Source organism: Drosophila mojavensis, unplaced genomic scaffold (genome assembly GCF_018153725.1).
Source record: "Drosophila mojavensis isolate 15081-1352.22 unplaced genomic scaffold, ASM1815372v1 contig_136, whole genome shotgun sequence".
Lineage (NCBI taxonomy): Eukaryota > Metazoa > Arthropoda > Insecta > Diptera > Drosophilidae > Drosophila > Drosophila mojavensis.
The window spans coordinates 23336530-23349748 of NW_025318667.1; the positions used below are offsets into that span (position 1 = coordinate 23336530).

The 13219-nt window shown below is 35.7% G+C and overlaps 1 protein-coding gene across 1 annotated transcript in view; it reads left to right on the forward strand.

Annotated features, from left to right (window-relative positions):
- The window catches only part of LOC6584538 (ras-related protein Rap-2b), a 51212-nt gene that overhangs the window by 17392 nt on the left and 20601 nt on the right, over window positions 1-13219 (forward strand). Inside the window, exons 2-3 of the mRNA XM_002010157.4 lie at window positions 2433-3106; window positions 6731-6962. Of these exons, the coding sequence (XP_002010193.1) occupies window positions 3018-3106; window positions 6731-6962 (321 nt within the window). The 5' untranslated portion in view covers window positions 2433-3017. The remainder of the gene's footprint in view (window positions 1-2432; window positions 3107-6730; window positions 6963-13219) is intronic.

Below are 13219 nucleotides of genomic sequence, written 5' to 3' on the forward strand. Positions count from 1 at the left end.
GATTATGTCCACATACATCAATTTAGTTTAAATGCACATCCAACACAATTAAATCAAATTCAGTTTATTCAAATTGTGTTCTTCCTAAATTTCAATTCATTTAAATTTAAATTTGTCCTGTTATGCTGGAATTCGGAGCTCTGGGTTCTTTTGTACAACATTGGTACAACTTCTGAACTTTGCCAACTATTGCTCTTTGCCTTTGTGCCTTGTGCAAACTTTTCCCTTAAGTTGTTTTAATCGTTGGACCGCGCCATGCACCGGCCGTCCGATGGGGTATATTAGGCTGTAACTTCTAACATTTTTCTGTAGCTTCCATCAGGCCTGTTCAATTAAGCCAAAACTCACGTAATTGATAATTAAGTCTTGTTTGATTCGATGACAATTAAGTGCAGGTATACGCAGGTCGTGCTGCTTAAAATTTAATTTGAAAAAAAAAAACAAAAACAAAAACAAAGAGCAAGGTGCAAGCAAAACAAAAACAAAATGAAAATGAAAATGATGTCTGCAAAGCTGCCAACTGAGTTTTCTTAACCATGTGCTACTCATTTCTGCTGGCTGCTCGCCCCCTCGCCCTCTCACCCTCTCGCTCTCTTCGTCTCCCGTTATCTGTCTGTCTCGCTGTCTGTCTGTCTCTGTCTCTCCGTGCTGCGGGTGTCGGCTTTCAGCTACTTTTGCTCAGCTTGGCGGCCAACATAAACAAAATTAAGCAGCAGCTTTCAGTTGCACGCCCCACATAAATTTGTCTAATTACTTTGCGCACAACTTCAGTGCAGATGCCAACTGTTAAACTTTTCGCAAATGTTCTCGTTTTAAGTTTAATTATCTGAGCTCGCAGTGCACAACAATTCTTCACGCTTAACAGGGTATTTTCATATTTAAAAAAACAAAAAACAAAAAAAAAAAAGGAAACCAAAAAAAAATTCCTTTCCTTTTCGCTTTTACAACTCGAGTGACTGAGAAGTCTTACGCTTTAGTTTTTGCCGCTCCGTTTTCCCAACAACTCAATCCAGCTAAGAACCAAATACAACACAAACATTTTCAGCTTTCTGTAGCTGAAATTTATATGGAATTAGCTTAAGCCAAGAAGAATTTCTGTTATTTGGCTGCGAGCGACAGCCTGGCTAAATCCAAAATTGAACTATTGAAATTGTTTGATTTTGCTGTTGTTATTTATATTTTCAATGATTAGAAAATTCTGTTTTGATTTCCGTGAAAGTTTAGCTATTTTTGTGCCAAATTGAGCTTTATGCGCATTTAATAAATACAAGAATTTAATTCTTGACTTCATATCAATTTTATACTCATTCAAGAAAATGAAATGAGTATATTGGTTTCAATTCACGAGAAATTTGGAATATATGCTCAAGTACACCCTCAATTAATAAAGTGTCAGTGGAAATGGAAATGAAAATGGATCTGAATGAGAGTTCTGTAGTTGATAAGGTCCGATGGTTTTCATTTCAATTTCAAGTCACATTCAAATCTGCTTTATTTAGAACCTATTTAGTTTTAATTTCAATTTCAATGCTGATTCTATCCAGTTGAAATTGAATTTAAATTTAAATTGCATATTCTTTATATTCCTATTTAAAAACCCTTTTAACAAATTTAAAAGCTCTATTGAAATTTATGTAGATCTTTAGATCTGTAGATCTCGTTATCTATTATCTTTGACCAAAAGTTAGTTTCAGCGGAGTCTATTAAATCCTCTGATTTGATATGCAAACTATGCCCTGTCTGGCATTTCGTACCAGAATATGCATAGAAAATAAATATAACGAAATGTAAATCATGTATAAATAACTAAATACAAAAAAGTTCCTTTTCAAGTTTTTGTTACTGAACTTGTGAAAGGGAAAGGAAAACTAAAACTGATGTCGCATCGCATCGCTTTTGCACGTTAAATATAATTTGTATGCAAATTGTAAATCTTTTGCAGCTCTTTTGGCCCAGTCAAATGGTGCGAACGGAAGAGCATGCTGAAAGCTCACGAATTTTACGTGACAAAGAGCTATATAATTTTGGCCTTTAATCGAATTTGTGTCGTAAAACACGCATTTTATGGGTAGGAAAAAGTTCTGATTCTGTGTATAATTTCACAACACTGGCGAGGGTACTTCGCTCAGCACTTTCAGTATAGCTAGGGTATTTAGGCTTTAACTGCTTTCAAGCTAACTGTAAATGTGGATGTACGTATATATATTTATATGCGAAGTACATACATACTTATCTACAATTAAATAAGGCCCCGGCGTAACTATCTCGCTCTGGCTGCTGCCATCTCTGTCTGACGATGTTCAACACTTAAACAGTGTGTAATTTATGGCCATTTTGTTGTGCTTCATCTCCCATTTCTTACTTGTTGTTGTTGTTGTTGTTGTTGTTGTTGTGTTTCTCGCACTCAACTTACGGAAATTTTCAATTTGCAGGTACATTTACATTTTCGTGGAGCTGGTCGGGCCACATAATTAAAACGAAACGAGAGCTGGCTACAAATATTTGCATAAAACGCTGTCGGGCTAATAAGTAATGAACTAAGCCAACTTAAAAAGGCATACAGGGCCCTGAACAAAAAACCATTGCAAATACAGAAGATACATACTACCCGAGTGTCCCTACCGAAAGTCCCTGGCACGCATAAAGCATAGAATTTATAGAGCCAACGATTGCAATACAAAGGGCAACAGCTCAAAATATATTGAATAATCAAGTGCATTGCGCGACTTCTTTGAAATTTATGCAACACTGGAAATAGCGCCACAAAGCCAAAAAGGATAAAAATACGCAACAGCGAAAGAGAAACGTAGATACAGCAAGAGAGGGAGTGAGAGAGAGGAGAGAAAGGGAGATTGTGAGAGAGGGAGAGGGAAAGCAACAGTGGCAACATTGCCATATAACGGGATTTTTCGCCTGATTTACTGTTTGCTGTGCTTGCAGCCAACAGCGGAACATCAATCCCTTGCCAAGCCAGCACCTTTTACAGCAACAGCAGCAACAACAACAACAGCAACAAAATGCGTGGCCGTCACTTGCGCCGACGTTTCAGCCTGCAGCCCTCGTTCATGAAGGATGACAGCGCCGAGGATAAGCCCAAGCGTGACAAGTAAGTTATGGCCTCAAATACATATGGTAAACAACACACACGTACACATACCCAAGCACATTCACACTCACTCACATGCATAAGTTAAGTTACATGTCAAGCCGATCGACAAGCTAACCACAGAGCGCGTATAAAACTTTTCAGAAAACACATAAATTTATTTAATAATTATATTCGTTGCTATATCTATATTTATAGTGTAGTATACTAGATAGATATTAGATATAAATAGACATTCTTTACACACTGACACATATATTGCTTTAATTATTGATATTTATCACTTAATATATATAAAAAAAAAAAATTAAATAAAATAAAATTACAAATATTCTATAGTTAAGAGCAGAGAAAACTAAAGGCAAATAAATATGATAGCAACATATGCTTTACAGTTTATATTATTTAATTAAAATTTTTAAATCTCTCTATAATACTTATGAAAAATAACGTTGCTTTAAAAAATATTTTATCATTATTATCAAATTAAAATTATTTTTCCATTTTTTTTTTTTTTTTTTTTAGGTTTTCTTTCATTTTTATTTTAATTATTTTAAATAATAAAATATTTAAAAAAAGAAGTAAATAATAATTAATAGAATACTTTACTATTACTATTAAATGCAAATAGTTTTCCATTTTTATTTTTTAGTTTTATTTTATTTCTTTAATTTTTAGTTTAATTATTTTAAATTGTTAAAATTATAATATAACTATAAAAACTATAATTTATTTATAGAGAAGTTTTTTTAATGAGCTCAATTGTTATTAAAATTTGTTTCATTAAGTTTTATCCAACCCTCCGATATATACCAAAATTAAAATATACCTACATTTATATATTATAATATTTTTGAAATTTATTTCAAATTTTTACATATTTATATTCCTTTTTATTTTATTATTTTTTTTATTTTTATTTATTTTTTTTTTTTTTTGTCAGCTTTTAAAGATAATACAAGAATTCACTATATTGACAGCAAAAATATTTAAAGCGCATTCTGCAGCATTTTTCAATATAGTCCATTATGTTTGTTGAAATGGAAATTTTTAACATTTTTTTTAATTAATAATGAAAGTTGGTTTATTAAATCGCTGATGCACAATGTAGAAGGTATGTTCTCTAGAGCAAATAGTTTTTTTAATTATAGCCAAATTCCATGGCACGCGTTTTCACTCGTCGTGCACCGAGAGAGTAGAGCAGATGTCACAGCAATCACAATATCTTATTAAAATCACAACAGAGAAAAAAAAAAAAAAAAAACACAATAACAAAAAATAACTACAATAACGGGTGAAAGGAATCCGACAGTAAAATTGTTAAAGTTCTTGCAGATATTGAATTCCTTAGAGCAGAAAGAATTTTATATTACTTTTGCTGTTGATTTTCATTTTTCTTTTGTTTGGTTCTGTTCTTTATTCTTATTTATTTTTTTTTTCTTACATTTATTTTGTTTCAAGTGGGAATATTACCAGTTGATGCCCAGGTGGATGTCACCTGCATGTCCGCAGCAACTGTCTAGGCCGAAGGGAATGGCGAGGGGCAGCCCAACGGCATTTGCCAGATTAATTTTTTTTTTTTTTTGCTTCCCGACAACAATTACCTTTTCGCAACGTTTCAAGTTTTGTCTCACTTTGTTGTTGTTGCTGGCGGTTCTTATTTGCTCGGTAAGACGAGTCCCGACACCCACTCGAACCCGCAGAGTCTCCACAGCTCCGTCGGTCAAGCAGTGATAAGACATTCTACGGCTGATTTGCCAAGTCCCAGTCGTAAGCCAGGGACAGAGATTGGTCGGTTGGTCGAATGGCCGCAGCATTGAATCAAGGGACCATCTTTTGCATACTTTTCTTTTGTTTTGCCAGCCAAGTTAAGAATTTCAGCTTTGCTGCTGGTTTTTTGTTTTTCTTCATCTTGTCTTTTCCTTCCTTTTTGCTCTGGTTTGGGCCGCATATTTGCGTTGATTATTTGCTCTCTTTTGTCGTTGCGGGGTTTTTTTTCTCAAGTTTGGTTTAAGGTCCGTCCGATGCTGAACAAAAAAAAATATATATATATATATATATATATATATATATACATATATATATATATATATATATATATATATATATATATATAAATTATAAGTCGCTTAGATCAAACTGTCACTGCCGTCGCCTCAAAGCGCGATTGAGATTCCATTGTTCTCCGGACCCTCAACGAGCTGACGACTGCTGCTGAAGCTGAGCGGGCTAAAAAAAGAAAATTGAATTTAGAAAAAAACTAAATCCGAATGCCAAGTGATGATGAATTAAATAAAATGTATGAAAAGCCAGAAAAAAAAATGAAATTAATTTACTGAAAATATGTGCACATTTCAATTCAATTTCATTTCAATCTCAATTCTGTTTAAAGTCTGATCTAATTCAATTTCGTATTCAATTCAGATTCAAATATTCATTTAATTTTGTTTTAATTTCATATCAATTCTGTTTCCATTCAGAAATTATTCAATTTTAATCCTGTTTTAATTTGCTTATTTCTCTGTTTCAATTTAGATTGAATTTTATTTCAATTCTGTTTCTCTTTAGATGCCATTCTAAGAGAATTGCATTTATATTTGCTTTCAATGCTGTATCAGTTCAATTTCAATTCTTAGTCAAGTCAATTTAAATTATATTTTCATTCATTTTCTTTTTATATTCAGTTTTATTTCAATTCTAAATTCAATTCATAAATTTATTTTGATTCCGATTTTATTTCAATTTCATCTGCACTTAGATTCAACGCAATTTCAATTTGGTTTTAATTCAATTGCAATCCTGTTTCAATTCTGCTGCAAGTCAATCTCAATTTTGTTTCAATTTTGGTTAAACTATGCAATTTATTTTGATTCAATTCAATTCGGCTTCCGTTTTGCTTGGATACAGAGTTAATTGGGCTCGAATTCCGTTTTCAATTCAGCTGCAGTTTCAGCTTTCACTTTTTGCCGCCTGTGAAACGTTGACGAAGACGACACAAAGGAATACTGAAAAATTGCAGTGCAATAAAAAAATGAAATTGTTAAATTGCGTGCAACTGAGCAGGCAGCTGCCGCAACAGTTGCTCCAAATATAATTCATTATAAAGCGCTGCTGTTAAAGGCAGACAATACATACCTACCTTGACACACACACACACACACACACACACACACACACACACACACACACACGCACATGCTTTAGTTTGTCTTTTATCTGTTGTCTTTGGTGGCGTCCTCGTTGTCCTGGCGGCAAACTGATTAATTTTAAATGTAGCGCACAGTTTTAATGAGTCGCTGAGGAGATTGAAGCGCTGCACCAGTTGCTGTATACCACCAAAATGAGACCCGGCGCCGCCTACCTCCCCGCGCCCCTTGGGTAGCTAAAGTAGTTATATATGTATGTATGTTTGTATGCGGACACACGATTAAATTAATAAACATGGAAAAACGAACGCAAAATAATTGAATTTAAGTTAACTCAACTTGCAAGTCAATTTTTCTGTGACGCTCACTTACTACATACTATCATCTTCCCCATCTCTCCCTCTCTCTCTCCCTCTCTCGTTCTCTCTCTCTCTCTCTTTCAATTGCTCTCGCTCACACTCGCTGGCTGTCAATATAGAGTGGGACGCAATAATGCTGTGGACGATGCCATTGGACCGGCAAATGCACGTCATAAAATTGTGGTCATGGGCGCGGCCAAAGTGGGAAAAACTTCGATAATCACACAATTTCTGTATAACACATTCACTACGAAATATAAACGGACCATCGAGGAAATGCATCAGGGTAACTTTTCAATTGCGGGCGTTAGCCTAACGCTGGACATACTCGATACGGCCGGCTCCTATGAGGTACGTATATACATACATATATTATATGTTATGCATGCTGTTAACTCACCTCTGCTGAGTTGCCTAAGTGAGTTCATTAAGTAAATCAAATTGCGTGTAAAGAGCTGCCCGCTAGCTAAACGAACGGCTCTTCCCAGTTGTGTGTATGTGTGTGCATGTACACCTGTGTGTGTGCTGCTTTTAATTTTTAAATACCTGACTCTAATGGGTTTCAGCACCCGCATACCCATTCGCATGCAGTTAGTTCGCTATATATATATATATAATTTTTTTTTTTTTTTAATAATTCAGCACACTGCTTGGGCATCGCCGTCGCCGTTGCCGTCGCCGTTCATTGTATCCAATGTATTCGCCTCTTCCACGCGAGCTCTGCTCGCAGCTTCTTCAGCTTTTGTGTGCAGCGGAAATTACAGCCTGCGATTCAATTTCGCTGCCACTTCCGCTAAACGCGAATTGAAATGCTTGTTCATAAAACTGAATGGCAAGTAACAAACGGCGACAGCAGGTGCCAAATGAAAAGAAATATGAATGGGTACACGCTCACACACACACATTCTCACACACACACACTCTCACACACATACTCACTTTATACATCCATCGAGTGCAAAGCAAGTCAACTGTGACTGCACCAAAAGGATGCTCAACTCAGCTCAACTCTCACAGCTCTCAGCTGGTGTCCTTGATGCATTTGCCCTGGCTACGGCAACTGCTCTAATATGTTTTATCATCAGCTTAAGTTATTTCACAGCCATGCAGCCGTTGCATCAATAAACTATATGTAGCTGCATCATCTGCCAGCTGAATGCTATTACCAGGCTATTGCTATGCCAGCCTTTGATTAAACAACAGTTCTTCAAATAGCTTGACGCAATGCTCTACAGCATTGACAAGGCTCATCGTGCTGAGAGCATTAGAAATGTGCCTGGAGACAAATACAAATATGACTTGAGTGCATTTATAGTTAGAAAAACATTTAGATCTTATGCCATGGAGCATATTAAAAAAGTATAGTTTCATATATAATGATGCAAATATGTTATACTCGAGCACGCCTGTTGTAGGATAGGCATAAAAAGTTTGCAGCCCATTTTGAGATTCAATCAACTAACTGTTTAATAAATAGATTAAAATAACTAGCCTTATATCTTACCAAAAGAGATACGCAGAAAAGAAAAGAACTCGTTTATCAAAGGACTTGATTATTTTTAATCTGAAACTGAAATTCGAGTTTTCATTTTCAAGTTCTTGCTTTCATATTCAAGTTTCAATTCAAACTGAATTTCACTTCAATTTCACCATCGAATCTATAACATTTTGAAATAAACATAATTCTAGAAATATTTTGACATCCCATTCCATCAAGCCAAACATTACTCAAAGTAATATTTTCTTTCCAAACTCTTTTAAGCGGAAAAATGTTTATCTTCTTCTTATCGAATGAACATCTATTCAATTTGCTTACCAGCTGCCACGCACACACTCGGCTCTAAGTTTCTCCCAGCTTCTTCGACTGCAACTTCATTGCTCAAAGAATATTTCAAGTTCAGGTCTTGTCGAGGTCTAGAAAGTATTGCTGGTACTTTAAAGTTTATAAAGGCTGCTTTAGTTTGAGTTCCCTTTGGGGAAAACTATGATCAAACTGCTGCTGACTAAATGTCAGCGCATTCTGTTGGCCTGTGTGTAGTCTCATAAGATTTCTGAAAGACGAGAAATACAAAATAGAAAAGAAAGAAAGAAAGAAAGCTGTAAGCGCCTATTCCCCAACAAACAAAGTTTAGCTTATTTTCTGCCAACTTTGTGTAATAATATTTTACACAGCTTTTTGAATAGTTTTCATTCTTTTTTTTTTTTTTTTTCTTAATGGAAAACAAGTGGAAATGGAAAAGTGTAAGCTTTAGAAATCCATAACAAAACAAAATGAAAAGCATTTTGCATTTACAACTTCAGACAGAGAGGAGGAGAGAAGGAGAGAAGGAGACTTAATGTGTATGAATGGTAGCATATAATATATGCAATATACATTATACATATACATGAAGCATGTTAGTGATTCTCTATATATGTATGTATATATATAATATCGAGTTGTTGCAAGCCCTTATGCACATATATTTGACTGTGGCAACTGTTGCCTCACGACGGGCGGTAGACGCCAAAAGAATGTTACAAGTAACAAGTCGCAAGTACATGTTGCATGTGTGTACGCTCGCTGTCTCCCTCGCCCACTATCTATCCGTCTCTTTCGCTCCGCGTGTGTCTATTTGAGCAGCAAATAGTTGTACGCGCTTGTAGCCACCCACGATGCCATTTGACAAGTTGCCCTTACATCGAACTGAGGCTTGTCTCCAGTCAAGCTACTTCCCCCCCATTTATATAAATAAAACGTAAATAAATATAAATACATATATACACCACACACATACACACGTATATCTCATCTATGGCAGTCGCATCAATTATGCAGCTGCTCGAGTGTCGAAAGCCGAGCCTAATAACCGCAGCTGAAATCAGAATTGACAAGCAGCTGAAGCCCATTAAGCAGGTCTCAGGTAACTGTCGCCTGTTCTGGTCTCTCACCTGAAGCTCTGCTCAATTTGTTATTAGACAACAATACGAATAGTGGAATTTAATATTTATAAAGCGAGCTTAGGTTAATAATTGTATACCTAGTGTGCTGCCCAAGCACTTGTCAAAGTCAACAGCCGCATAATTGGCGCTTAACTCAATTTATAACTGCATGTAATTAATTTGAATTTACATTATTCTAACCACTAAGATTTGAAGCCCTTGTAATAATAGTAAAACCAGCTCTAGCTTCAGACTGCACATATTTGTTGAATTTTATGCATATTTTACGGGGAAGAAATGTCTAGACCACATGTGCGTAGATAAATTTTATAAGTCATGCAGTGTGAATGGCGTAGCGGGAATAACGAGACGGAGTTAATATACCCTTGGCCCAGCTACGAGCGACTGTTCCGTAAGGTGCTATAAATTAGATGGAAAGAAATTTTTAACTAAAATTTGTGTTGAATTTAGATATGCATTACAGTTAGTGATATATGTGATATAGAAGAGAGAGAGGGAGAGAGAGAGAGAGTAAAAATAACATATATTTTAACCAGTAAAAGCCTGAGAATTAAGTCATAGTATCTTAGGATATATGATATAGCGAACCGATTTCATATACCAATATAATATACACCAATACTAAGACACTAAAACACTACTAATAATATGATGTCAATGCTAATGCTAATTCTAATGCTAATGCACTTGCCAATGCTAATGCCAACACTAGTATTAATGCTAATGCTAATGCTAATGCTAATGCTAATGCTAATGCTAATGCTAATGCTAATGCTAATGCTAATGCTAATGCTAATGCTAATGCTAAAGCTAATGCTAATGCTAATGCTAATGCTAAAGCTAATGCTGATGCTAATGCTAATGCTAATGCTAATGCTAATGCTAACACTAGTACTAATGCTCATACTAATTCTCAATGCTAATGCTAAAGTTAAAGCTAATGCTTTATGCTAATACTAATGCTAATGCCAGTGGCAGTACCAATGCTAATACTAATTCTAATACCAGTGCTAATATTAATACTTATACTAGCACTAATCATAATGCTAATAGTAATATCTATAGCATTAGTAATATCTATAGCATTAGTAATATCTATAGCAATATATAATAACCAATGGCAAGGCCAATGCCAGACTAAGCCCAAAGTCAATGCTAATACCAATGCCCGCCAATGTCGATTAAATACATGTTGACTTAATCAACTTCCTCTGCAACATGAATTACATTTCTTAAGCTTAGTACCTCCGCAGGGTATTATTACGTTGATCACTCTCGCCGCTTGAAACATATTTGCCTTGGACTGCAGCTCGACTAAAAACAACCACAACAACAATAACAACAACAACAAAAGCATCAGCGGAAACTCGCATAAAATTTTAACACATTTACGCAGCGCTCATAAATTTTATGATGTGTTGAATATTCCCGAGGGCCCAGACACTCGACGACGAGCGCCACATAAATCGCATAGTGCCAACTACCCCATATGTGTGTGTGTGTGTGTGTGTCTGTGTGTTGCCGCATATTTACACACACACACACTCATCATGTACATATGTGTCGGGTTAGACCTCTGCGAGTGGCTAATAATTTACAAACTGCCCTGGGACTGGGCTAAGGGCAAACTGATTTCAGCTGGCATCGGGCACTAGTAAAACAAGAATTGCCCTTTGTTCGGATCGAATGATGAGATTGAAGTGCCCATAACTAGAACACCATCAAATAAATCATATATCATATCACGACATTCTCGTAAAAATTTATATTTCTTATTACAGTGATGTATTTTTACACACAGCCACAATATCAATAATTAATTTGTTTATTAATTAAACATAAAGCTGAGATGAGTTGATTAAGGTCGTCAATCACATGGAATGGCATAGTGTCAATAGCATATATTGAATTTGAATTTTGGAATCATGAATTGAACAGAAATCGAGAGAAGTTTGAAGCTGCTTGAGCACTTCTTGTTACTAGAAATATGTCTATGGCAAGTGTATTATGTGGGTCAGTAGGTTAAATGTGAGCATTATAGATTTTGAGCACCTACCCTCCTCCCCTTAAAGCTGTGTCGTATATCGACATGTCCAGCTAGAACAGAAGCGATTCAACACTAAATATCCCCTAATAAAACTCTCGAAAACATTTGCACCCTCTAGGTGCGTGTGTATGTGTGCATATGGTGTTACTAATACATATACATATGCTATATGAGCAGTGTTTAATGACTCAGGGTAGCTACCATTCGAGCACTTTTGAGCACATTGTTGATTGCTTTCTTCAGTAAATTAATTTACAAACCAACACAAGCAAAAAAAAAAAATTGAAAATATATGGAAATTAATTAAAAATATATTTAAATAAAAAATACACTCACTGTTTATAAGAGGCTACGCTAAATAAAAGAAAAAAACTGCAAAAATAATCGAAAATACTTCCCGACAAGCAATTAAAATGGGTTAATGCCACAGGGAAAGTCAGGGAAATGCAGCGCAAAATTCAATTGCAATTCAATTTATTTAAACAAATTGTCAAAGAAATATTCTGTTAGCTATTTGCTGTACTCATTGTGTTCCCTGACAGCCGGTGACAGAAATTAATTGAAATCCAACCGCTTCGTTTGTATGCAGCCTAATGGGTGTGCAGAAGTTATCGCATTTGCGGTTAACAATCCGAGGTTGAGCAAGTGGAACAAAGCTCAGTTCGTTATTCTCATAAATTCGAGTATTTGATGTTTGTGCATTACGTATGCGTGCGGGTGCACAGCGCGTATGCGCAATCATTTTCAGCCAAGTAGCCGCAATAAACTGCATTCTGCGGTGACATCTAGCGAACAAAACCGCAACAGCATACACACACACACACAAGCACACACATAGATAATCAGCTGCTGGCACTGGCTGCACGCTTATCGCAACGACAGCCATTGCATCTGTTGGGAGCTGTGACTGTGCCTGTGTGTGTGTGTGTGTGTGTGTGGGCGTGGCAGGTAGGTTAGTGGCCATAGTTTTCACTAGCTTAGCACAAATGCTAGCGGTCAAACAAAAAACAAAAACTGTTGCAACGTGGCGCACGGTGCGTATGAGTTATTTCTTTTGCAAGCCGAGGCGAACAGAGATAACATACGCAGGATGTTTTATGAAAAGCACGCCATGAGTGCCCACGCAACAGAATTCAATTAATAGACCGCCACAAACACTATTTATTATTGTTGCAAACAAAGCGAGAGCAAACAAAAGCAAAAAAAAAAAAAAAAAAAAAAGGAATTAAAAAAGAGAGAGAAAAAAAATAAACATAGAAACCGACAGTGAAATGCTCTAGAGAGCAGCTTCATAAGAGCTTCACTCAGCTGAACTATTTATGCTATCGATAGCTTACTAATTGCTATCGATAACTATAAGTTCTTTAACCCCAAGGGGCTCTAGCTCTATTTAAATGAAGGGCTTAACACTTTGAATACACAATGAAAACGAATTTCATTAAAAGTTATAAGAGCTTTTATTAAAGAGATTAATAATGCAGCGAGGCGTGCTCGTAGAGTTGATACTAATTAACGATATTTATATTGTATCTCAAGTGAATGTCACTCATCAATCACATCTCGTCGATTTTTTTATGAGCTTCAGCAATGTAAATATTAATTTTGTAGCACAAATTGG